Genomic DNA, 26,969 nt, shown 5'->3' with positions numbered 1-26,969 from the left:
TTGACCAGCCACAGCCAGACGCTGAGAGTCAGTAAATACTTATTTAATGAGAAGCGTCACTGTCCAAATATACAGTGGGTATGTGCTGGCATAACTGGCGGGGGACACCTACAAACACATGTCGTATGTATCCACACATAGTAACATGCATACTATGCATACTTAAGTTTCTGCTGACCCGCAACATGCACATAAGGTATAAACTATACATATACACTGTAGATTAGCTAACAACCACCCTGCTGCTACTATGGAAGCCCATTAAAGCTTTCAAAATATTTCCACTCTTCACCCACGGATTGGTGTGATAAAAGACACATGTAACCATTAATTTGGAAAGATCTCTGTCTTCTTCCTACCAATTGTAAGTCATCTTAGTCGACCCCAAAAACAAACATGATAGAGAATATTTAATGACTTAATCATTTTGACTTTAAACTACGCATTAGTCAGAGGTTATTTGAAGTTGTCAAGTCACTCAACTCAAGATGTATAGTAAGGATATGAACCAGTCATCGTCACATCATTTTCTTTTTATCTGACAGCCTGATATAGATTTTGAAATAAGGTCTAACCCCGAGCAGCAAAAACAGATGTTGAACATGAATAAACACAGCCAGTAATTAAGGTGGGCCAAGTTGAATCTTGACTAATTGCCAAGAGAGACAAATAGAAAGGTTAGAGGAGAAGGGGAAGGTTGGTATGTCTATGTGGGCTATAACTGCACCCCTTTAGGCTACTTTCCATGTCTTGCTGGAGATGTTGGACAATATAACTATATAAAATATAAAGTGATTTGCTTGTCATATTTCCATATACACTTATGCTTGAAAAAATAGGATAACTGGGCTTTGCATCTTGTCTCCAGTCAGGTTTGATTCGCACTCAGGATACAGACTACTTCTTGAGGCCGGTGCCCCGCCACTTTGCTCATAGAGAGAACTTCACAGCACCTTCCCATCACCAGCCACACATCCTCTACAAGAGCGACAGGGAGAGATCTCATCGCTCTCGGGTGGTTCAGAAGAGATCACCAGATTCAGTCCCTCATAAATCAAACAGGAATTATGCCACGAGACGGCAAACCAAATTAAAGACTGATGAACCGGACCAGGAACAGAAGCAAAGTGATTCTTCTAGCAACAGTAACAGACATGGTGACCAGCAGGAGCATCACAGCAGAGAAAACCTCCACAGCGATCATCGGCAAGAGGATGACTACACATACAAAGAGAAGCAGAGGCAACACTTCTGCGGAAGACGGAAGAAATGTATGTAAGGGAAACTTCTCATTCTATTGTAAAGTATCAAAAAACTGAAACTTCCACCCATGCATTTTCTATACTGCTTTTTCTCATTAGTTTTGAGTCATCTCCTATTCTAGTTGTCATTGGTCGAGATGTGGGGTACACCTTGGCCTCACTGCCAGTCAATCACAAGTCACAGATAGGCATCCATGTGCACATACAAATATGCATACAAGTATACACATCTATGAACATTTTTTTAGTCTTCACTTAACCTGACGTGTGGTTTTGGAGTGTGGGAGAAAGCAAAAAAAACAAAACATTTCCACTTAGTTTGACATGACTTGAGAAAGGTTATGGGAAATCTTCACTGTACGTTTGGTTGAATATTCACTTTACACCACGATAAATGCTTAGGCTTGACTTTAAGATCATTTAACATTAGCTGAGTCATAGAGGTCTGAACTGGTACCAACACCATTAACCTGCAGAGCTCCAGCTGTCTTCCCTGAGTGAAAACACACAGTGTTTTCATTCTCGGAGGATAACATCATTGAACACCTGTGCTATGTTTTAGTCACAAATCCTCATTGGCGGATCACCTGCTTACAACTACATAAGCAAACATTCAATCCAGAAAGTGTAAATTGATAATAAAATAACTGTGATCAACGGAGAAATTTTAGGGATTGGGCTAATCTAAAAAAATGAAATGGGGTGATTGGTTCCAGATTAACGGCCCTATTTAATTGACGCGTACCCATGCACTTTAATTTGGTTAAAGATGAAGTTCCAATTGCTTTCATTTGCCAGTGACTTTTTTGTATTGTCCTAATATTTGTCCCCATCCCCAGACATGCCAAAACCTCCGACAGAGCATCTCTCCCTGCTTCCAGATGAGTACAAGTTTGTTCCCAGGAACAAGAGGGCAATTATCGTAAAGAACCAAAATAATCGAAACCTCAATGTTGAGACTCTGGTGGTCGTAGACAAAAAGATGATGGACAACCACGGCCATGAGAACATTACTACGTATGTCCTAACCGTGCTCAATATGGTGAGAAGAGTCTTTGTTTTACAGTTGCATCACACACTGATTCAATATTACTTGCAATATCCACATCGCTTTACTAACATCTTAAAAACTAGAAATATAATAATATACTAATAGTGTATGTAGTATAATTTATAGAGTTGGGGTGTGACAATATGTGGAACTGAATCTAATTGTTCCACACAGTGGTTATCGTTCGTTGCACGCTGTATTGAACAAAAAACGTTGTTGTTGTTTTGATAATCAATGGCGCCACAACAGCCCCAGCCTGTTATCGGAGGTCCGGCCAACTAAACTCATGAAGTAAAAATGATTCTTCCAAACATTTAAAGAAGGAAAAATATGGGTCAAATTCCTCAAACAAGTTGATGAGCAAAGATAGTTGATATACGCATGTTTGACAAAACAGCAGTTACAGACGTGGCATTGTTGTGAAAAACGATCTCTCACAGTTCATTTACGTTCATAGAGTTGTCGAGAGGGTTAATTTTTACATCAGCCATGTGAAAATAATTCATTTCAACTTGGGGAATCGGGTGGAGCCGCTGAGCAGACATGGGAGAGTGACTGGAGCAGAGCAGCCCCTTCATAATTGATTGGGGAAGATGAGCTTAGTGTCAAATTGAAGTACATGTATAAAGTATTACCGTGACGTATGTATGAAGTGTCAATGGTGAATTCACATAAGTCGTTAATCAATTGTTGGCCATGTCAGGCTGCTGGTGACATCAACGCTGGTTCAGCCCAGGGCCGTAGCTAGACATTCTGGCACAGGGCAAACACTGCCAGCCCCGTATTTACTGTCACAACCCCAACTAACTGTCCCTTGTGTCAATCTCCACTTTAACATATATTTATGGGTGGTTCTCAGAAAGTGTGGTCCATTATGATGGTCAAACGCCGACTCACTTTGAGAGGTACTGTTTTCATCCCTTTACAATCAGTCATCAAATTTCACTGCTTACCATATTGCAGACATACTGCAAAAAAAAAAAAAAAAAAAAAGAGCTTCACTGAGATTTGTGTTGTCGTTTGTGTGTGAATGTATTTTGAATGAGGAAAAATGGCAGTCCCGGCCGCTTCCTCATTGTGACATAACAACACAGCCTTGTAATTAAAAGCTCTTCCTACCACAAGGTAGCACTCATAATCTACTCCCACGATTTACTGTATACTTCCAGCAGAGCGACTTTAGTAAATTCAATTTGTTTGCTTCAAAATACAATTTTACATGTTTAAATAATCATTTTTTATCCTACAATGATCGAGTAAGATTCGTGTCTATCACGGGGTCCGCTTTATTGGCTACAAATGTTAAATAAAATAGATCGATAATTTTTTTCATGCTAGTTGCACATCCTAATTCTTTAATGTATTCTTGCGTGTGAGTCAGCTTAGTTGCAGACATGAAGTATTTTGCAAAGTGAATGCTGATAATTTGTTGGCGTCTTCCGTGCCTCATAAGTAATGCTGCGTTAATGAAAGTCATTATTTATCATTCAGAGTTCATTTTCAACATACAATTGGTCATTTGTACCAGTTGTCCTTTATCTGAAGATAGTGAAGCTGTTCAAATGTTAAAATATTTAATTTGATTATTCTTTTTTTTTTTTAACGTGACTGCTCATTGCTTGGTGCACAGGAACCAATATGACACAAGGGAGTAGACCACGACATTCTCAATCTCTTGCAAACAAAGGGGTAAGTGAACTATCATTACATCTTCAGAGCACACTGCGGGAAGGTTTGATTCAGAGCATGTATAATTGGTTAATCTGATTTTGAGCAAGTTTATTTTTGGGCTCTCATGTCCCACTTCTGGACCACAATTTCTGAGAACCACCCATATACATCCACACATGCATGCATACTTACAGTTGATACGTGCAAATATAGATGAGCAAAAAGTCTGATGCTTACTTGTGTTTGGCTCAGTGACACCTTTCAAACCTTACTCTGTCTTTAATTTGGGGTTAAGTGACTGCCATTCTTATTTATCAGAGAACCCATCTGAAAACATGACACTGATATGGCGATGACCTCATGGCTGCACAGCTCAGTGTTCCCTTGTCACTCTCAGATGATCTGAAAGAAAATTCTGTCATGCTCATTTTGTTTCTTAATGACAGACTGACAAATCCAAAGATAATCCTTCTATTTTCAAAACATGGCTCCCATGTCGAAACTCGGTCAAGTCAGTCCAGCCTTCCATCCATTTTCTATACCGTTTGTCACTACGGGGGTCGCGGGCGTGCTGGAGCCTATCCCGGCAGTAGGCGGGGGACACCCTGAACCGGTTGCCAGCCAATCGCAGGGCACACAGAAACTAACAACCATCCACACTCACACCTAGGGGCAAATTGGAGTACTCAATCGGCCTACCAAGCATGTTTTTGGGACGTGAGAGGAAACCGGAGTGGCCGGAGAAAACCCACACGGGCACGGGGAGAATATGCAAACTCCACACAGGGAGGGCCGGAGGTGGAATCAAACCCGCACCCGCCTGCCTAACTGTGAGGCTAACGTGCTAACCATGTCACTTAAATGCAGTATAAAATTTCAAACACACTCACACAAAATACTGACCCTGACCACACTAATTCCCATAGGTATCTAAAATTCTGACATCATAGAAAATCAAAGTGTATACACTAAGCTCCTCCACCACCATTTGTTAGCCGTATATGTATATATGTTTCTTAGTTTCTTCTATATTTCTGGGTGTGGAGTAAGACAAAATATGATTACATGTAAACATGTTTTGTAATCATTTTGAAAATATAAGGAAATCCTTTATTAGTCTCGTAACACGTGTAAATCATCAAATGAAAACATTCACTGATTTACTGTAGCTGTTTTGGAATTTGACAATCTGGTATGTATTTCGGGAGATCTCAACTTTAAGTAAGTGGTTTTGATTGTCTCTTTGACCTCAGAGTTTTCACTTAAATTTGGTAACAAAACACAGCCCTGAGTCAAGACATATGTCAGTACAGGAAAACCCCCAAACATCAGCACCATAAGGAAGGAATGTGACTTTCAAGATTAGATAAACGCAGAGTGACAAGTACCTGCGGTATTTACTCAACCTGATTAAATGGCAAGGGTTAGCAAGGGCCCAAGATCAAGAGACCATTCAAGCTTTAACATGAATGTCATAACATTAGGAACACCTGCACAGGATAATGCTGAGAAAGTCTTGACACCAAGGGTATCTTTTTTTTGTTTGGACTACCTTTTACTACCTGACAATTCATAAGGTGTGAGAGTCACTGCTTATAATATCTTATGTCTAGGTGTCGAGCCTCTTCAAAGATGGTACCATAGGAGGGAGCATCAATATCATTATAGTGGGACTTGTGCTACTTGATGAAGAGCAGGTGAGAATACGGCAAATGAAAATGGACAGGAAGATTTTTTTATAAGCTTTGGAAATTGATTTGTCGTGCTGCTGTAGGTAGATACATACTGAAGTGTGGTATGCGTTTTGAATCAGTCACAATTTCTACTATTCAAAATCTTTTTCTACATGGCTTTATGAAGACTGAGTTTAGTTCCCATCTCTCCCATTATGTCCCAGGATGGGTTGGTGATCAGTCACCACGCAGACCATACACTCAACAGTTTCTGCCAGTGGCAGTCCACTCTTGGAGGCCAGGAGGGTCAGCGCCATGACCACGCCATTCTACTGACAGGACTTGACATCTGCTCGTGGAAGAATGAACCATGTGACACGCTAGGTACATCTTTGTCACTGTCATTGTACTCCTTAAAACTATCCATCTAACTCTGAGTAAAAATGATAATGATAGACATATTTGGGACAAAAAGGGGAACAGTATGGATTGCATATCATAGCGTGCAACTAAAAATCTATCAGGACAATTTGTTTTTTGTGTCAACTCTTCATTTATTCCGTGCTTTTTAAGCCACAATCTTTCATCTATAATAGTCCCCTCTTTCTGGGAAGATGCTCTTTTTCTTTGTTAAACGGTGTGACACATAGAAACAGATGTTAAAAATATTTCATTTTTTACTAATTCAGTGAAAAATAAATAGGCTCACACAAAACAAACAATTATCTGAACTTCTCTCCCATAAAAATATAATTAAGGCCAGACCTTTGCATAATAAAACATATTTGTTCTCATAAATCAATGGTTTCACAGTTATTAAAGTTAATGTCCCAATGATCGTCACACACATCTGGGTGTGGTGAAATTTGTCCTCTGTATTTGACCCAGCCCCGTGTGATTTTGATCCATCCCCTGGGGGAGAGGGGAGCATTGAGCAGCAGCGGTGCCGCGCTCGGGAATCATTTGGTGATCTAACCCCCCAATTCCAACCCTTAATGCTGAGTGCCAAGCAGGGAGGCAATGGGTCCCATTTTTATAGTCTTTGGTATGACCCGGCCGGGGTTTGAACCCACAACCTTCCAGTCTCAGGGCGGACACTCTACCACTAGGCCACTGAGCTGGTTTTTATTAGGGTCATTGTTGTTTTTACTTAGACCACAGCACATTCTTTGCTGTATTATAAACTGAATATGTGGCTGGCACACACACACACACACACACACACACACACGCAATGTAACACAATGAGTTGAGTGAGTGGTATCTAACACAACCGCTTCATTTACGTATGTAATGACAATCCAACTACTTTATTGTCCTTCACAGTGTGAGAAAAACACCTGCACACACACACACACACACACAAACACAATTCAGTGAGCGTGTGCGTGTCTTCATGACTATGTTAAAAAAAAAAAACAGTTAATTGTAGGATACTATATTCCTGACGGTGCACACAAACATCTACAGTATATTTACACAGCGACTTCTGTTCCAGAAATAAAAGACAGCAATCAAAACAGATGTTCAGTGGCAGTCACCAAAATCAAGCCTATTTATTTGTGTTACGATTTAAATTGTTCTAAAAAAGTTTGTTAGCATTGATAATACTCAAGGAGTTTATTCAGCATTCACAAAACATACAGTATTAAAGGATACTGCGAATTCGAGTTGAAATATAAAACTGTCACACCATTTTCAGGTTTTGCCCCTATAAGTGGGATGTGCAGCAAGTACCGGAGCTGCACCATTAATGAGGACACAGGTCTAGGATTGGCGTTCACCATTGCCCATGAATCTGGACATAAGTAAGGATTTCCAACTTTGCCATAATGACAATGATTGTTTCCTTCTACTATACAAATATATTTTGTTTTCATTCTTCAGTTTTGGAATGGTCCATGATGGCGAAGGAAACATTTGTAAGAAGTCAGAAGGCAACATCATGTCTCCCACGTTGGCTGGTCACAACGGTATCTTCTCATGGTCTGCATGCAGCCGCCAGTACCTCAGCCGTTTTCTCAAGTAAGAAAAGACAGAAAGCAGTAATTTGAGCAATTCATAAATTGAATTACAGTGTTACCATGAGACAATTTGTCATAGATAAGGGTAAAAGGTGTATATCTTTATAATATTATTCAACATACTGGAGAGGAGAAGTAAATGTTCCAATTAGGTTAGTGTAAACCGCTCTTAAATTTGCAAAAGGAATTATGAAATAGTTTTCATAATATACCGGAGGGTTAAAAATATAGCTGATATTGGAACTAATATTCATACTTAGTATGAGTGAGTGTCCACACAGACTTAAGTTGTGTGTGTGCTGTATGTTTGTGCAGTAACTTTTTCACGCATGCAGCATGCTCAGCCAAGCAAGCAAGTATGCATTGAGTGTGTGTGTGTGTGTGTGTGTTTGAGTGCGTGCGTGCGTGCGTGCGTGCGTGTGAGAGAGAGAGACGAGAGAGCAAGAGAGCGAGAGAGAGAGAGAGAGAGTGCGAGAGAGAACGAGAGAGAGAGAGACAGCTGCAGAGCCAGTGTTCCGACTAAATTTACCAATGTGGTCACTGAACTGGCAAATATTCCCACTCACAGTTGTGGAGACACAGGGCTCTATTTTCATAGACAATGCATCATAAATGACAACAGTGTGCATCAAACCATCTGAATTATTGTAGAAATCAATTTGTTGAAGACGTTTTCATTCTCATATTTATTACATATTTTTAAAATCATCCACCTTAGTCATGACACAGCTATGGGGTGGGGGACACACACTAACATGAAGGATTGGGGGTAAGGCAGTATCTGAATTCCTACTTCACAGAGGTGATCTGTGATCGCTCTTGCCAACTTCTTGCACTTTCTTGTGAACTTACTTGTTGTACGTCTATCTCCTCTCCGGGACTCCAGTCAAAATTATCTATAAATGGAGAAAATTTAGCACTCTAGCTACCCTATTATGAAAAGATGACTACAAAAGCATAGTGCAGAATGCTGAATGAGATTAAGAGAAATCTTTAGGGTTGGCTAGACACTTTCAGAAGTCTCTGGCACATGCTTATGTCTGTTGACAAATTTACATAAAACATCAAACAGGAGTGGATGTCAATGGAGGACAACACTAGAGCAAGCTGCTGCTTTCTTAAAAAAAACAATGTTGGCAGACTTGTGTGGACAGACCAGCGTCAAGTTGTTTGGAAAAACCACACAACGCGATATGTGGAAAAAGAAATTGGCACCGCAAATCACCATTACAACCTCAAGTTAGCTGTGAACTATCATCATGGTTTGAGACTGCTATACCTTCTGAAGGCCTAGACAGATTGTTATCATTGACCAAAGTTTTGCAGAGGAACTTAGGACCATCTGTCTGCAAATTGAAATTTAACGTAGGATGAGTGATGCAATAGGAAAGAAACCCAAAGGACTCAAGTAAATTACCAACAGAAAAGCTTTAACAGGAGAAAACAAACCTTTTGTTAGAGGCCAAGTCTAAGAGTCCTAACCTCAACCTGATTGAGAATATGCTCTTGAGGGATGACCTCAAGAGAGCAATTCACATCAGGCATCTCAAGAATATTGCTGACGGGAAGTTGTGTAAACAAGGATGGTCCAAAATTCCTCCCTACTGTTCTGTCGGTCTGATCTGCAACTACAGGTAGCATTATTGCTGCTGAAGAAGGGTCTACTAATTATTAAATCCAAGGCTTCACATAATTTGTCCACATTATATGCATACTTACATATGTTTATAACCAATTTTAGACATTTTATGAGCAATGTATGCAGTAACCCAGATCTTTTTTCAAAGGGTTTCAAAGTACATGTTTGTTGTAATGCTGAATGGCTCCACCAATGTCAGTTCAAAGAAGCTTTGTGAAAGTCAGCCTCCACTCTAACCCTTCTTACCGTCAGTCATCTATGACTAAAAAAATAAGTCTGCTTCAGCATTTTAAGTCACACATTGAACTGACAGTCAGCTTACATGACAGTCTACTTAAAGAAACGTACAGATGTTTTTGTTGGCAGCAGCTTTTAAGCTCATCCAAAATTCAGTCATTCATAAAGGTGCATTCTTATCTTTTAGCTCATCTGATATTAAATGCAAAAGTATAAAAATACTGGCCTTGAGAAATATTACAATGTTTGCATTGAAACTGTTAAAATGTTTTGTCTTTTTCTGCTTTTTGAACCTTACTTCTAAACTGAATTCCCCAGACTGCTGTGTTTAAATTTTCCACACTGAGATCACTTAATTTTGGAAATCCCCCACTTGTCTGATTACAGGTGACATAGCTTTTTCTCTTAAAATTGAGTGCTAATACATTTAAAAAGAGGTTTGCTAGAATGTTGTGTTTCCATAGCAATACAAACAATCAGTCGTGAGTAATGTGGCTAGAAAGATAAGGATTTCCTTCCACTCATCAGGAGACATCCCAGTTTATGTATTTTCTCACCAGGAATAACTCTAAGTAGACTGTGTCAAAAGTTTCCCACTAAAATCCTTGCAATTTATTTGTTATACTAGCCAACCTAACATACCATGAAAGGGTAAAAAAAATTTGATTTGGATTTTTTTCTTATGGGGAGCACAGTGGGTGGGAAGAAGGCAGTTTATTCACGATGAGAAGAATACCACATCAACGTCTTGTGCACATGCGACATTTAAATGTAAAATACAGAATGGAAAGAACAAGAACTCTGATGTATTCCGCCGTCCTGTACTTTTCACCAGCTCGGCCCAGGCTTTGTGCCTATCAGATGAACCAAGTGGAGTCGAGGAGTACCGTTATCCCGAAAAGCTGCCAGGGGAGCTATATGATGCAGACACGCAGTGCAAATGGCAGTTTGGGGAGAAGGCCAAGCTCTGCACCCTTGATTTTAAAAAGGTAGATTTCTTTTTTTATACATCATACAATCATCGCCTTGATGGAGTGGTGTGTACGCCATTCTTACTGTTGACATTTTATGAAGAGGCCAATTGTGCAAATGTGTGTATGTGAGAGTTGAATTGTCTGTCAGTCTGATTGGTGTATCCCACCTTTTGCCCAATGTCTGATGTCATGTCACCAGGAACCCTAATTAGAAAAAGCAGTAAACTACACTACTCTTTGTAGTAAATCCCACTTGGATGCTAAACTGTTCATATGCATGAATGCTAAACTGTTGTGCTGCTATATTTCAAAACTTGAAACTATGATTTAGGGAATGAGGTCAAAGGGGGGAAAAATGCGTGTCGGAAAGCACGGGTGAAACTGACTGTGAATCTCAGGCTTGCTTGCACTTGTCTTGCACATGCATGGTGTCACTTTTGCACATCCACACATGCACACACAAAGTCAAACACACACAAAAAAAGCAAAGAATTCTGCAATGCTGCTCAAAAAAATAATCACTGACTCTATGACAAAATTTACACTGGCTCATTGCCAGTGGGAATCGCTTCTTGTTGCTCTCCCATTGTCAATTTACTGCTGAGGTTGCCGTTTGACAGTCTGTCGGGTATTTTATTAATTTATTTTCAATTAGATGAATTGACTTTTTGATTTTGCAGATGTCCTTCATTACGTGGCCCATTGTGTGAATGAGCTGCTTGAGTGTCATTGTAAATAATGTAAACAAAAATGAACATCTGGGTGAAAAAGCTACGCTAATAATAAGGCTGTATTCAATAAACTCTGAACTAAAAATATTTTACTTTATTAACAACTGTTTTTTCAAATTGAAAACAGGAAACGAGAGAGGTTTAGATTAGCGTGTGTTATTTTCCCACTAAAGTAAATGTCATAATCATCCCTCTGAGGTTATTATTTTTAATTTCCAACCCTTTCCCTACCAAGGGTTAAATCTCACTGTAACCTACTTAAATGAGGTTTAGCATACAGAATTTGTACAACATGTTGAAAAAGATTGTAACAAGGTTCTTCCTTCCTCATTGCATAAACACATGTCATCCTCCTGAACATACTTGTCAAAACACCTAAACATTGCAACGCCCTAAGCCCTATTTCACCAACAAACTATTTGTGCTCTCTTTTGGTTTTGTATCTGCAGTTGTGCCTGAATGCAATTTCCCTGCACATGCACCTGGTAGCACTGAGGTGCTTGAGTCCCTAAGCAACACTTGGCCTTTCTCAATATTTGTCACTCATTAAACAAAACACGACAAGAATCAGCCTCTCAGCTGCAGTTTATTGCTCTGTGAGATCATGTATTGCCATTTTTGGAAGGCAATTTAAAATTCTCTCTATACTATGAAGCTAATAAATGGTGGGCTTTAGTAAACACCGTACAAGGTAGATCAGATACTATACCATGTCTTCAAGGTGTATCTTTCCTATATTTTAATCACATAATTACTCAATAAATGTAATGATCATACTACCACACATTTATACATAGTATGATAGGAAATAAGATGGCCAAGGTCCCAAAGGGGATTTGTCATGTAATTACAAGGAAGGGTAAACAGTACTCACAAGTGCTGGTAAGATGCTTGCAAGTGAATACTTCAGCAGAGTTTAACTGCCATTCGCTATTTGTTCACATTGCCATTTTTACATTTTCTAGTCTTAAATAAGCTAAACAGCTGGACAAATAGACCTTATGATGGACTCCCGGGTGGCTCCCTTATGGCAAGGGGCTGACTCCAAGGTGCCTGTCAGCATCTGTGTTGCCTTGTCAAACTGAGACAGACATGCAGATAGTAAGAAAATAGAATTGCTGAAAAATAGCAGGCTATGTTTTTCTGGCAACATGATCTGGGAAACCACACAGTGCTCCCATCGAACGATTTCAGACCACTGCTGAGAATCCCAACTGTTACGTATGTACGTATATCATGTGAACTGAGTTTGACAGTTGTGCTCTATTGTTCTCGTGATTTAATTTTTGTTTTCTACTCGTCTGTTCAAATGAAAACACATCAAAAGTGCCCCTCTTCATTCAAGAATTACACCCTCATCAGATAACTCAAATGTCACTCCTCAATCAAGTGCAGACTTCCACCAAACCAAGTCCAGTGTTTTATTTGCCAGTTAGCAGACTAATTCATGGTCAGTTTACTATTTCATGATACCGTTCATATAATTAAACGCTGATCAGATTTGTGTTTATGAGCGGCCAGCTACATCAGCTATCTTGTACATAAATAGCTGACTTCATAGTATGTGACATGGAGCAGGGATCGTGTCAGGGCCTGCAGCTTTGCGGGGGTTAATTCTTTGCAGGGTTCTTCTCACGTCAGCTGGGGCTAAGCTCTGGGACGTGACATCGGGTGGTGGTGTGGGTCGTTGGGCACTGGTTGTTGGAGTCCTCAAAGTAGGTGAAGAACTGGTTTAGGGTATCTGGCAGGGAGGGGACTTTTTGAGCATTGTTCATCCTTTTTCTTGTGATGCACTTTCCACATGTTCAGAGTGCAAGTGAAATGGATTTGATCGGAGTATTTAACCCACCTGATGCCCGCAGCCAGCTTTTTTCCTGTTGCCCTTTGTCCTGACGCTAATAAAGTTGTTGCACTGTAAAATTGACTTATAAACTAAGGCTGCTAGTCACCATACTTTTAACATTTGGAAATGAAACTAAAGCAACAAAAATGCCTTCTTTTTCTTCCAGGATATCTGTAAGGCTCTTTGGTGCCACCGCATTGGGAGGAAGTGTGAGACAAAGTTCATGCCGGCAGCAGAAGGCTCCGCCTGTGGGCCTGATATGGTGACTTAACATTGTTTATAATATGTGTGTGAAAGTTGTAAGAATATCGGTGACAGAAGTCTGAATTTCAGATTGTGTTCTAACATTACCTGCAGAGATTTGAAGCAAGGTCATGCTCCTTTTTGAAATATGTTCTGTCACTGCTTCATGAGTTAATGCCTTTTTTTTTTCTATAAACTCTTTGCACATCTATTGGTCACTGACCTAGTATTCACATGACATCTAATCCACTATCAGTGCTGGGGTTAGCTGGATGGATCGCATGTGAGAGTGGTGGTAATTGTGAACCTCAGTGAGACCTGACCTCCTGTCTACTTGATCATTTTAAGCTCAAGACTAAATGCATCTGTGACAAGTGTTGAAATAAAACAGGGTTCTGGGTTTTCAATTTAAGAGACAAAAGACCCCCAAAGTAGCACTCAATGTTGCATGTTTATTCTAAAAAGACAATATAAAGCATGCTTTGATTGATGAGTGCAGAGTTTCCAACATAATTTCTAGTCTCTCTGGTTTCAAGGAATTAGTATCAGTAGAAATAAGATCTAATGGGAACTCTTGTCTTGTATTTTCGCATTTGTATTATGAGTTAATTCAACTGCTGGTAGAGACAGTGAATAAGGAGCACAACATTTTCCTTTTTCCATTTTATAAATGGTGCCGTGACCTTTTTTTACATCAGTTAAATCATGTTTTGACCACCCCTTTCTGCTTTTGTTGATATATACAGTACTTCCAAGACTATGAACTATTTTTAATATGTGTATAGGAATGATGCTTTGACAATGCTTCCTCATAATGCATTTGCCGTATCGTCTTCTCTAGTGGTGTCGAAGAGGTCAGTGTGTGAAACACGGTGATGAGGGCCCGAGGCCCCAGCACGGCCAGTGGTCAGAGTGGTCAGCTTGGTCAGTCTGCTCGCGAACCTGCCAGAGTGGTGTCACCTATCGGGATAGGCAGTGCAATAAGCCCAGGTAGTGAAAACACAATACGCAACACACCCTTTGTTACATGCACAACAATAGCATCACTAAAATCTTGACGTGTCAAACAAATTACAGTTTCATGAAATGGGAACATACTAGTAGTACTGTGATAGAGAGATTGGTAGTAGGTAAGCACCACTTTCGTACTGTGTTTCGTACTGTGCACCCTCGGGTAGTACACTCAATGTTTGTCAGAAAGGTTTTGGGACTCGAAAAAAAAACAAAGCTGCAATCTTCATACAGCACAGCCAACAAATTTGGATAGTTTCCACTGTGGCTTTTTAAGATCATTTGAAGGTTGCCGTCTGCTTGTACTGTATACAATTTGCTACTGTTTAGGTCTCATGGCATGTCTGTTCACAATCACCTGCTCATAAATCACTTGGGAATATTTGCATAATTAATCAGCCATGGAGCCTTCTATCAAAAGCTGAGGCCTCCTCTTCACCGGGTCTTGCTGACATTGTGACAAATGACGGGGGACAGAACGAGGGGGAGGGGGTGAAGGTCGTGTTGGAGAGAAGACAAACAGGCGCTTGGTGGGTGAGAAAATGGTGACAGATAAATGTTTTTAGGAGATGAAATGTGGCGATCGAAATCAGGAAATATAAGAAGGTAATCTGAAAGTAAAGAAAACAGATACGTGACAGTGGGCTAATATAACCGAAGGAGGCAGACGCTTTTAAATTATTGGAGCATCGCTCATGATCTGTGTTTGGATTCCTGTCACAGACCGTCTTATGGAGGGAAGTTCTGCGAAGGCTCTTCTCGGTCGTACAAGCTGTGCAACACCCACGATTGCCCCCAAAATGCCATTGATTACAGAGCACTGCAATGTGCTGAGTTCAACAGCAAACAGTTCAGAGGATGGCACTACACTTGGCGACCATACACAGAAGTGGATGGTAAGATAATATTTAAAGGGAGAGACGTGATTCCAGCTAAATTAAATTAAAAATTGTTGATGATAATTTTCTCTTAGAAAAAAAGAGCAATTTTGATGTCATGATGCATGGCTTGTTGTGTGAAAATGGTCGTGAAAAGTTGAATGTATCCTCTCCTGCTAGATCAAGACGTATGCAAGCTTTACTGCTTTGCTGAAGGTTATGACTTCTTCTTTGCCCTGGCCAGCAAAGTCAAGGATGGAACACTTTGCTCACAGGACAGCTCTAATGTTTGCATTGATGGCCTGTGTGAGGTAATCATTTCCAGGCTTATGTCAAACAGTAAGACTTGTTTCAAAATTTTTTCAAATTTTGATGTTTTGTCGTGTTTGAATACCACAATGGAAGGGACCGCCACTCAAAACAGTTTTCCTTTTTTGCAGTAGATTTAATTGCATTGAATAAGTCAACGTATAATGACAGATGAATATTTTTTTTCTCAACAGAGAGTGGGCTGTGACCGTGTGTTGGGGTCTTCAGCTGTGCTTGATGTTTGCGGAGTGTGTAAAGGAGACAGCTCCACCTGTAAGACCTACAAAGGACAGTACACAAAGCAACATCATTCTAACCGTAAGTCATTTTTGTATCAAATAGTCCTGACAATTTTTTTATTATAGGACAATGTAGTTTATTTAATCTTCACAAATAAAAAAAAAAACACTGCACCGGTTCTTCATTTTAGACTGAAATGTGTACATTTTTTTATCATTTTTAGGCAAATTTTAAAAATGGCAACAGGAAAACTATTTTTGTTTATTAAAAATTATTTAATTAATATACATTTAATAATACTTTTTAATAGGTACAGAATACATTATGTAGATTTTCAAATGCTGTTGCCTTGAATGCCCTTTAACTTTGCACTGACATAGTCAATCTTGATTTTCTGTCCCACTCTGACTATTTCTACTGTGTTTCCTCAGAGTATTATGGTGTGATCACCATTCCAGCTGGGGCTCGCTCTATTCGTGTTGTAGAACTGAATACATCAAGCTCCTACTTGGCGATCAGGGACACCCAGAGGCGTTATTACTTGAATGGACATTGGCAGGTGGACTGGCCAGGCAGACATCCCATTGCGGGAGCCATTTTTGAATACAAAAGATCTTACAACAGACCAGAGAGCCTCATATCAGCTGGACCAACTAATATGACTCTGGTTATTGAGGTAATGAATTGGACTAACCATGGGTATATACTTTATGTGTGAGTTTTCGTGCAGCAAATTTCACCTATTGCTGCTGTGCTCATTTGTTTTACTTTGATACACACTTTCCATGAATTACATTCTTTCAGATATTGTTGCAAGGTTTGAATCCAGGTGTACATTGGGAATACACACTGATGAAAACTGATGAAGAAAGGAATCAATTCAAACACAATTACACATGGGCCATCATACGCTCCAAGTGCTCAGCATCATGTGCCGGAGGTACATTTACTTGCTTTTTACATTACTAACATCAAAACTGTAATACAAGGGTGGGTAACGTAAATAATGAAAACAGGTCACAATTTTACATCAGTGCTCCTAAGGGGCCACATAGGACCACCATCAATTGAATTTCAAATTTGCAAAGTCTGCACTCTGCCCTCGACAAAATGTGTCAAAATATTACTTTTGACGAACTGCCACACAATTTCTTCACTCATTCATACCAAATAAACAAGTGCCTGTGCTAAATATACAAGTCTTTGCTCCTTTTGCTATCCAATATATACACGACTAGCTACCGGTCATTGGATCCATGTAACGTGCCAACCCAAAGATAAGAAGGACAGTTTGTAGATGAAGGAACAAACTCACAAGGCTCACTCCTTTGTGATCTCTAATAAGGCCTTGCAAGTTAATTGAAGAAGTCACCGTTCATGTCATTACTTAGACGACATTAGCTGCTCCTTGATGGGACACTGTGGTTTCTTTTACACAGACACACATGCACAAACACTAATAGGCATGCAGATGTATGGCTCTGACCAGTGGCTTTTGTCCCACAGTGGCCTTGTAATAACATGCCACACCGACACAGCTAATCACTGTGGTAGCCTGATGATTTGAGGTTGAAGGTCAGTGTGCAAAGTTGCATTACTGCACTTGCTGGCTTTGATGAATATGAACAAAGCCCCGCAGTGTAAGTTCGTATCGATTGATCTTGCAGGTTAAAGTTCCTCCCCGTGCTCATCATATCCACCGCACCTCTCAAGGGTGGTTATAGGCAAAATCAATTCAACTCCAGTACTGGCAGATCTGTGGTTGGAGTGGCAGCACATATTTATGAATTTCTTGAATAGCTCTATTGTTATTTATGAGCATTATAGACTGTCTCTATATACTATATAAAAATGGAGATTTATTGTTGTGGTGCATGTTTAATAAAAGCAGGTATTTTTTGACTCAGTGGGTGATTGACCTTTTGTACTGTATATTTTGTACTCATTTATGGTTCTTCTAATTATAAATATGGCAACATATTCCTCACACAGGCCAAATGAACACCAAGGCAGCATGTTACAAAGACATGCGAGTGCAAGTGAATACATCATACTGTAACCCTAGATCGAGGCCAACTACTGGAATGATGCCTTGCAACATCCAACCATGCCCTGCCAGGTGAGTCCTTAGCAGATAAAGGTGGTGGGGCATTTAAACATTTGAGCCAAAGGTTCCAACCACAATAATGGAAGAATGTATTTTCCTACCTTTTTGGACAGAATCAGGAATGTCAGATAATGACGTCATTTTTTTTTTTCCTTCCTCCGCCGTCACATTTCCTCACTGCTTTGTGTATTTGGCCACAATAATTGCCACACATCTGCTCTAATAATAAAAAAAAAATCAATGTCGAAGAAACAATGTAAAGCAGAGACTGCTTTTCCCACCCTTTCCCAATCCAGTTAAACACCTGTTGCATAATGATACCTTCTTTCCTTTCATATCATGGAAAAATTATTTGTATTTTGGCTAACACATGCATGTGAGAAACAAAGAGAGAAGGGAATTTCCAGTTGTATGTTATGTTCATTTTATCCATTTATTCATCCTTTAGCCAGTTTTCTACGAAACCTCCTCATAAACTGTCAGTACTGGTTAGCTTCTGTGTTTGTTTGGAACAGAGAGAGGACCATTTCACATGTGGATCCTTAAGCTGATAACAAAACATTAACCGCATCTAGATCCCAAGAGACATTCCTTTTGAATGTTGCTTGTGATATTCGAGTAAAATGACAATGCAATGTTAGCTTTATTAGTTTATATATATTAAAAAAAAAAAACATTGCGATACACTGGTTGACCTCTGTTTTTGCATTCATAAATTTTGTTTCCCACGAGTAGTTATCAATTTCATTCCAGGGACTGTTGCATTCTTAACTCCACAGGCAAATGTTACATTTAAAAAGTGTGGAATTAAGTAAGCCTCTGTTAATAATATGCACAACAAAAAAAACTGTTAATCTTACCTTTAAGAAAATAATACAATTATTAACCTTAAAGGCATGTTTCTTGAATAAAATAGTGAAATTCCAAATTCTTTTACCTTGGGTGAAGACGAATTTTGCATTTATTTATTCATTGTTTTGTTCTTTGTGCGATTGGCTGGCTACCAGTTCAGGGTGTATCCCGCCGACTGCTGGGATAGGCCCCGGCACACCCGCGACCCTCATGAGGATAAGCGGTTCAGAAAATGGATGGATGGATAGATGTTTTGATTTTTACGTGGTGCTGGAAAAGTGATCCAGATTTGAACATGCTTATTAACATGCTTATGAATACTCTTTTTATTGGTTATGAAACCAGAAAGACAAACAAAATGTGCGCTTCTGAAGAATTTGTTGGAACAGTTACATTTATTCAAGGGTGTTGAGCTGAGATATGTACAATAGATGCATATTAAGACACACCATCTTTGGAAAACAATAAGAGAATTCAATGTGACTATATTAGATGTCCATCTCTAAAGACTAACAACACAGTTTATCTGTTTTTGAGAGCTGCTGTTAAAGTTTTTTTCCTTTGGGGCTCTTCTTTAAGTACTCCCATGTAGTCTCATAGCTGTGGTTTGGATTATTCGCCAAATACTTGCAAGTGGACATTGCTGAAAAAGATGATGTGCCTTTTTAAATGAGAGGATTTACTGTAACTGAGACACTGACCTCATCTTAATTGTCGGTGTCTGACAAAGAATTGATAAAGTGTTTTTGGCCATGTTGTGATCAAGATGTTGCTTTAAAAAATCTTGATCAAGAACATGACCAAGACTAAACAATGAGCGAGTCCATGTGCTGCTATGTATGCAGGAATATCTTCTCATGAGAACGCGATAAGAAAATTTTGGAACGTTAAGAACTCTCAAGAACTGACCAAAGTCAGTAGCATGCATGTAGTTCAATTGAATACGACACCAACCAACAACCATAATAACAAAATCTCTAACAGGTCCCACCAAATTTTTCCATTTTGTATTACCATTATATCATATTGCATTATGATCTTTTTTTTTTTTTTTTTAAAACGCTCTTGTATGTATTTGATTTGACCTTGAAGGTTTTGCCAGCATACGTAAATGATAACACGTAGTAGTGATGACAAGTACACGTTGGGTGGATTTTCAAATGATGATTGGGGAAATGGAGGGTGGGGTACTGGGAGAAATGATAAACCCTGTGACGAAAGATTAATATACTTGCACTCTAAGTTTGAGGTCACGAGGTGTATTGCCAGCTTACTTTTAATTAGTCTCTGTATAAATATTAAGTAGTTAAGCAGTAAAAATTAAAAAGGGTGCACATGGCTGTTTCACAATAAGAGTAGTGAGACGATAAGTCTTGCAGCACATTTGTTAAGTAGCCTTAACTAAATATGAGCAATAAAAACCACATGGGGTGTTCTCTTCAACTTTTAATTAGTCTCTGAATAAATATTAAGTTGTTATGCAGTAAAAATTAAAAACGATGCACATGGTTGTTTCACAATAAGAGTTATGAGACGATAAGTCTTGCAGCACATTTGTTAAGTAGCCTTGACTAAATATGAGCAATAAAAACCACATGTGGTGTTTACTTCTAGCGGGGATGAGCCCAGAGATGAGAAAAGTAGGGGTTAAAACACATGGCTTTCAGTTCCAGTCAAAAAGCTTTGAGTTTGGATTGTTATGACTTGCTCTGAAGCCAGTCAGCCATGAACAAATGTCGAACTGCTCGGTGAGTTAAGCCTGTGGGCCATATTGCATGCAATGTGTCAGGTGTCAAAGATAGCAAAAAAAAAAAAAAGAAAAATCGCACAATTACAGTGGTGGATTATCTTTCTTGTCAGTGCTCTGCCACTTTTCTTTGAACTTTCATAGGATTATTGTTCATTGTTGTGGTAACAAGGTGCAAGTAGGAATCTTGGCTCAGGCCTTTCTGTGTTGTTAAGCATGACACAAAGTAAATGGATGGGTGGATGATCATGGGCGCAAGATGGCCAAGATAGCTGTCATAAAAACTTACATTTTGTAATAATAGTGACATTTTTTCAAATGTAATGTAAATTACCCAAGGTGAGATTTTTTTCATTTATTTTAAATAACTTTGCTCTGTCGGTGGGCTTTGTCACTACTTGCCATGCATCGGAGGGTATTTACGCAGATAACTTTTTGCTACAGTTTTTTTTTTCTTTTGAAACAGATGACAAGTAAGAGCTGCAGAAACATTTGAAGTGTTGCATGCAAGTTGAGCACCATATGCATGCTGACCATTGACTTATCTTCGTGATCAATTGTCCAATACAATCTGTAATATTTTGTTTCTTATTTGTGTTTCTTATTGAAACCCCAAAAAAAATATTAAACCATACCTACAGTTGACCATAACTTTCTTATCAAACAAATGTCACAAAAGTTATAAAATATCACTTTATGAGGAATTGTATTTTCTATTGTGTAGTTATCACGCTGTCATTTGTGAATTCCTGCTATATGAATAAGGGCTTGGGAGGCTGGGCTTGTTGACTCAGCAGGCAATGTTGTGTTTTCCCAGCTGGTCTTTGGGGGCATGGGGAGCCTGCAGTCAGAGCTGTGGAGGAGGGGAGCAGACACGGCAGGTCCAATGCGTCCAAAAAAGTCAGACCAAAGATGACATCCTTGCTGACTCTTACTGTTCTCAGCAATCTCCAGTCAGGAGGCAGCCCTGCAGCACCCAGAGTTGTCCACCAATTTGGACCACAAGCCCATGGTCACAGGTGAATATAAGGTCACCTTGACACATCTAGTGTCGATGAGCTAAACATATGTGAGATAACACAGACACAAGTGGAACAAAACTTTTTTTCAATGCAGAAACACAACTCTTCCTGCTGTGCTCAATGGGGAGTTAAAAAAACCTTTAACCTGGGACTTTACTGTGTTTTATGACTATGATCTCAACAGCTTTAAACTCATATGGGCCCATTGAGATCTGCTCTATTACGACATGTCTAAATCCTATACAAAGTTTTGTCACCCCAAATATATGCACTACTTTGCAGAAGTGGTGTTCTAACACTGTGACACGCTGTGCCACTATAGAGACTCATTCACATGACTTTGGCAAAACTCTTTCAAGATGTTGATAAAGGTACTTGGCATCATAATAGATATTAAGAGAATTGGAGGACTATTTCAAAGAACATACTGAGGAATGTGTCACTCTTTGGAAAATGTGGATTGTTTTTCACCTTGCTTTTGGTATGCTATGTCCAGAGAAGCTTCTTCGCTTTTAATTTGAATGTGGCACAACAGTGGTCTGTTTGTTTTGAACCATAGGAAAACATATAGCAAATATCAGAACCGAAAGTAAATATATACATTTTTTATTTATTTCCTTAATTTCAATTACTTAGAAGGGCATCAAGTTTAAACTGTGACGTAATGAGCAATCTTGTTTTCTGTTAACAGTGTTCCCGCAAATGCGGTAATGGCCTGAGGAAGAGGACAGTGTTGTGTACAAGACTAATCACAGGTACACAGTCTCAGACTCTGCAAGATAGTTTGTGCGTAGGCTTGCCGAAACCTGCTAGTCAAGAATCCTGCTTCGTCAAGCGCTGCCAGAAACAACGCAAAGTCCAGTGGTTTGTCTCAACGTGGCAAGAGGTAATTTTTAAGGAGTTGATGGAGCTAATATGAAATTGTGCTAGGGTTGTATACATTTGTTAATTGTTTACAAACTATTCCCCTCATCCCTGTTCTTTATTTTTTATTTTCAGTGTTCAGTAACATGTGACCGCGGGTATCAAGCACGTTTCATCAAGTGTGCTGAAAAGGTAGTTGTTTATAATACAGACTGAATAGACCTAACTTGAAACAATAGATTTTCTCCCCAAGTCTTATGACAGTCACAGCTTCTAGTTACTAAGATCCTAATTTTTGGTTCCCTAAAGGATGCCGCCGGCAAGTACAGAGAACTTGCCGCCAAACAGTGCCAGCATATCCCAAGGCCCAAAGTGGCACTCCATCGGTCCTGCTTCTTAGCTGAGTGTCTAGTGCGCACAACCCCATCAGTCCAGCGGTGGAATGCACATCATCATCCACCGTTACCTCTCCCGAGACATGAATGGCACGCATCTCCTTGGTCTGAGGTAAGGAAGAAAATGTACAATCTGAAATGTTTCCATCTCCTCACAAAAGAAGATAGTAAATTTAGTTAAACCAATTTATGCATCACTCATATGATCATTTGTCTTTTTGCTATCAGTGTACAGTGACATGTGGAGGTGGAGTGCAGGCGAGGACAGTCCAATGCCTAGCACATAGAAAACCCTCATCTGCCTGCGCCCTCCATCTAAAACCATCACTGTCTCAGGCTTGTAATACCAACTTCTGCCCACAACCTGATAAAAAGGGTATGGAACCTCCTCTATGACTAAAATGTATACAGTATCACTGCAATTAATAATGTACAGTTTGGATTCATACTGTCAGAGAGGTATTATAAATGTATTTAAAAAATGTAGAACTCTGTAGGTACAACACACTAAAGAGTTATTGTGGAAGACCCTCAATCGGTAAAATCAGATCAAAATCGGCAAATGAAAATTGAAAATAGAATTAGGTCATGAGTGAATCATCACATCCCTAATCAAATACATTTGCTCTTACAATAGTTATATCGGGTTGATGTTGTATATACTCAAACTATTTGACAGGATCAAAATAATATTAATAATTGCTGACTGTGCAAACATGATTCCTATTTCTTCTCCACAGATGTGGCCTGTTGGGATTACTTCCATTGGTGTTATCTGGTGCCACAGCATGGCGTGTGCAACCACAAGTTTTATGGAAAGCAGTGCTGCCATTCCTGTTCAAATTCTAACCTGTAATCACGGAAGAGTATCTTTGTGATGCAGACAGGAAGCTAGTTAAGATAGTCAAAAGACTATTCTTAATGCCCATGCTTGAAAAGTCGTGTTGATGTGTGCTTGTGCGACGCGCACGGACAATAGAAGTTCCAGCGAGCTGCAACAATTTTTTTCTTTCCTTGCGATGCTGGACATCAGAAAACCAGAAGTACTACACAGGAATGTGATCAAGACTGTGCTTAAAGAACTTAGATCTTTGGAGAAATAAAGTGGTAAACTCTCCGCCAGGAAAAAGAGGAATCCCAGAAAATGTTCTTGTCATGTCCCCCATCTGAAGGAGACAAGTTCAAACATCTGATGCGTCCTTGTTGGCAGACAATGCTTGACAAGACTTAAGAGCTATCGAAAAGGGACATAGCTAAAGCATTTTACTGTAAAACTCCAAGTCCAAAGTGGGTTTTGTATTAGCTGGTTAAAATATGATTTTTCATATTCAAAAGGTGGGGGGAAAAAGCTTGAATATTTGAGGTACTAGTTGTATACTCAACGGTGCTACAATGTTGTTTGTCACCATTAAAAAGTGACAACCTCAAGTTTCATGAATGAGCAAAATAATTGTTGACCCATGCTCTGTATGTTTATTTATTAGCTGTACAATACATCATTGCAGCAGAAATGTATTAATAAGCAGTATAACTGTGAACAATTATTACTCTACCATTAGCCCATTCATTATTTTGTATACTGTTTCATTAGAAGCTGACAAATATAAGAGGTGCACAATTTTTGTTTTTCATATTGATACCAATAAATTCCTGTTTCTTAAGACTGATCCAGATAACTCACAACTTACTCATTTTTTTTTATTATATTTTTATTCTGAGTGAATAGTTGGTTGTCCAAACCTGGAGGAAAGAGATATTCCATAGGTTTGTCCTAACCAAATATGACTTCACTATTGGTAGATAAAAAATCCAAAACTAGATTTCTCAAATTGCACATTTATTTTCTTTTTAAAAAAGCAAATACTTTGTTTTGAATGGATTATCAAGTGTAAACTTGAGCCATAGTTTAGTGCCTAACAAAAAGATACAGTAAATGAATATCAAATAGGGTGTTGACGATTCACTGGGCCGTCCCTCTCAATCTGCACTGTTTTTTTTTTTTTCTGACGTTCAGTAAACTCAGAAGAGGAGAGTTTACTACAGGCCTCTATAGAAAGCAGCACATGATTTTTGTTTCAACCAAAAAGTATGAAAGCTTTATATTAAACGCAAAGTACTGCTTCATTGGATCTTCATTTTTATATATGTTATCGGATTTTTTGACATCTAATCGTAATGCCTAAATCAGTGCGATAATAGTTGGGTCAATAATTATCATGCATCCCTGATTTATTTTTAATTAAATAATGTATGTTTGACACCTGACAATCAACAACAGATGGTATGTCAAAGTTTTAAGATGTATGATAACCTTTTTAATTGCTAACTATATTTTCTTCAAATCCCACAATAAATCAGAGTGTGAGGTCAGTGTGAACGCGTTATAGTAATACAGGTTCAATACCTTGGTCTATTCTGGCTATAGAATAACTGACAGGTAATGACTTGTGCAATGTTGCAGCAATGTTTACAATGTCAATAAAAGAACAATTAAATGTATGTCATGTACATGTTTCGGTTCTTTCTAGGATACAACAGATTTTATTTAGAGTTGACACTCATTCAGAGTGAAATTTGTGAAAAGTCAAAATGCTTGTCTGTTTTCTTTGAAGAGTATTCACTTGCATGACAGCCAGCTTCTCGTCAATGCATTATCGTGTTAGTGTTGTCGTGCTTTGGCGAGACATTTCCTTCTAATTAATCTAAACCATCTGTGAGTGCTGTGTAATGCATTTTATTATATTCAGAGACACAGTTAGGCTTTATTAATTCATTCCATTTTCTGAGAAATGAGCCACACACGTTGTCAAACTGAAGATTGCGGAATTTTCTGCCTGCTCCCTCGTCAAGTCAAAACTTGATTTAATTGTTTATGGCCAGAGAAGAGAACAACTTTCAAAGTAGTGTTTATAGTGAAAAAAGCAGTTTCACAATACCAGAAGAAGAGAGAGGGCTCAGGATAAAGTGTTTTTGTTTTTGCAACAATGGCTTTCAGACAGCAACTTCCTGTAAACAAACAATCATGTGTGATCAAGATAAATCCGGTAAAAGGCAAGGCATTACTCAAAACCGGTCTTACTTAGCCCAGATCAAAACTTTGCTATCTGTGACTTCATCTGTTTAGGAAGATTAGTCCTTTTGCCACTCAGGTGGTGCACTTAGAGATACAGTTATCTTTCCATCAGGAACTTTAGTTGGATAGCATCAATCCAAGACAACCTCACACACTGCTGAAAGGACTGCAGCACTGCTCATTTCATATCATAAAACCGGCTAGAGAAGTTATCAAATAAATGTCCAGATTTTTAGTTAATAATGACTAACCAGTAGGTTTAAATGTGCAAAATTTGTTCTCATGAATAATTCTTGGTCGTGTCATGGACAACAAAGTTGAATTAAGTTTAATTCTATATCATAACATGGAATTGCGGTATACATTTTAATTCAGGCACAGAGGTTAAGGACCATGCCTGATAATCTCAACGTGGCCCAACACATGGTGACGATAATAGAGCATTGCTACAGTGTACTATTCATGACAACTGTGACAGCAGCAATCATGCATTTTTGGGATGCTTGCACATATGTTGGCATAGCCTGCAAGTTTGCGGGAGACAGTCTCGTCAAGCCAGCCGCCACAACGGTTGTTCATAGGCTACTATGCCACGCGCCCCGAGGGTCAACTTCAGGATTGCGAAACAAGTCATAAAAGCAATTCTCCTATTTTGAGTTAAAATGTTCATATCCGACTGCAGAGTAATAGTGTTTCACCAGTCATGAACGTGTCTGGTCTTTTACCTGGGACATGTTTGACCCGTATTACCCTGACAGGACATAAATCAGTGGGATGCATAAACTCCTCCACCACGAGAGGGTGACAGCTCCCAGAGGAGGTCATCTTTCTGTGAGTCACAAAAATTTGACCTATTTAACAGGTTTTGAGAGTAACTGTAACTTCCATTTTATTGTTATAGTTTGAGTTAAGGGAAATAAACCCATTAGTTTGAATGGTATGAATGCTGCTGGAAACCCAAATTTCCCCCCCGGGGATCAATATAGTATCTATCTATCTAACTGTATATGATTTTTGTCTTTATTGTCTATATTTTTTTGTGATACAGTATTTTCTCCCTTTTTTTGGATTGAGCACATGCCCCGAAATGGTAATGAAGCTAGAGCACCCTGACTGACGAGAG

At 39.1% G+C, this 26,969-nt stretch overlaps 1 protein-coding gene across 3 annotated transcripts in view; it reads left to right on the top strand.

Moving 5' to 3' along the window:
* The window catches only part of LOC119135965 (A disintegrin and metalloproteinase with thrombospondin motifs 16), a 32,304-nt gene extending 7,032 nt beyond the window's left edge, over nt 1-25,272 (top strand). Inside the window, exons 4-25 of one of the 3 annotated variants that reach the window (XM_037273998.1) lie at nt 869-1,206; nt 1,237-1,271; nt 2,144-2,304; nt 5,598-5,681; nt 5,882-6,041; nt 7,360-7,465; nt 7,545-7,682; nt 10,393-10,546; nt 13,272-13,367; nt 14,190-14,338; nt 15,083-15,255; nt 15,418-15,548; nt 15,741-15,864; nt 16,218-16,462; nt 16,591-16,726; nt 17,779-17,905; nt 21,310-21,511; nt 22,206-22,400; nt 22,514-22,570; nt 22,688-22,885; nt 23,002-23,149; nt 23,514-25,272. In XM_037273998.1, the coding sequence (XP_037129893.1) occupies nt 869-1,206; nt 1,237-1,271; nt 2,144-2,304; nt 5,598-5,681; nt 5,882-6,041; nt 7,360-7,465; nt 7,545-7,682; nt 10,393-10,546; nt 13,272-13,367; nt 14,190-14,338; nt 15,083-15,255; nt 15,418-15,548; nt 15,741-15,864; nt 16,218-16,462; nt 16,591-16,726; nt 17,779-17,905; nt 21,310-21,511; nt 22,206-22,400; nt 22,514-22,570; nt 22,688-22,885; nt 23,002-23,149; nt 23,514-23,629 (3,273 nt within the window). In that variant the 3' untranslated portion in view covers nt 23,630-25,272. Of the gene's footprint in view, nt 1-868; nt 1,272-2,101; nt 2,305-5,597; nt 5,682-5,881; nt 6,042-7,359; nt 7,466-7,544; nt 7,683-10,392; nt 10,547-13,271; nt 13,368-14,189; nt 14,339-15,082; nt 15,256-15,417; nt 15,549-15,740; nt 15,865-16,217; nt 16,463-16,590; nt 16,727-17,778; nt 17,906-21,309; nt 21,512-22,205; nt 22,401-22,513; nt 22,571-22,687; nt 22,886-23,001; nt 23,150-23,513 lie in introns of all 3 variants that reach the window. The other 2 variants (XM_037273997.1, XM_037273996.1) reach the window with 2 other exon arrangements.
* The last annotated feature ends 1,697 nt before the right edge of the window (nt 25,273-26,969 follow it).

The sequence above is a fragment of the Syngnathus acus genome, chromosome 16, assembly GCF_901709675.1.
Source record: "Syngnathus acus chromosome 16, fSynAcu1.2, whole genome shotgun sequence".
In the NCBI taxonomy this organism is placed as follows: domain Eukaryota; kingdom Metazoa; phylum Chordata; class Actinopteri; order Syngnathiformes; family Syngnathidae; genus Syngnathus; species Syngnathus acus.
Note: the sequence above shows the minus strand (reverse complement) of the source record. Positions and strands in the feature narration are given on the sequence as shown.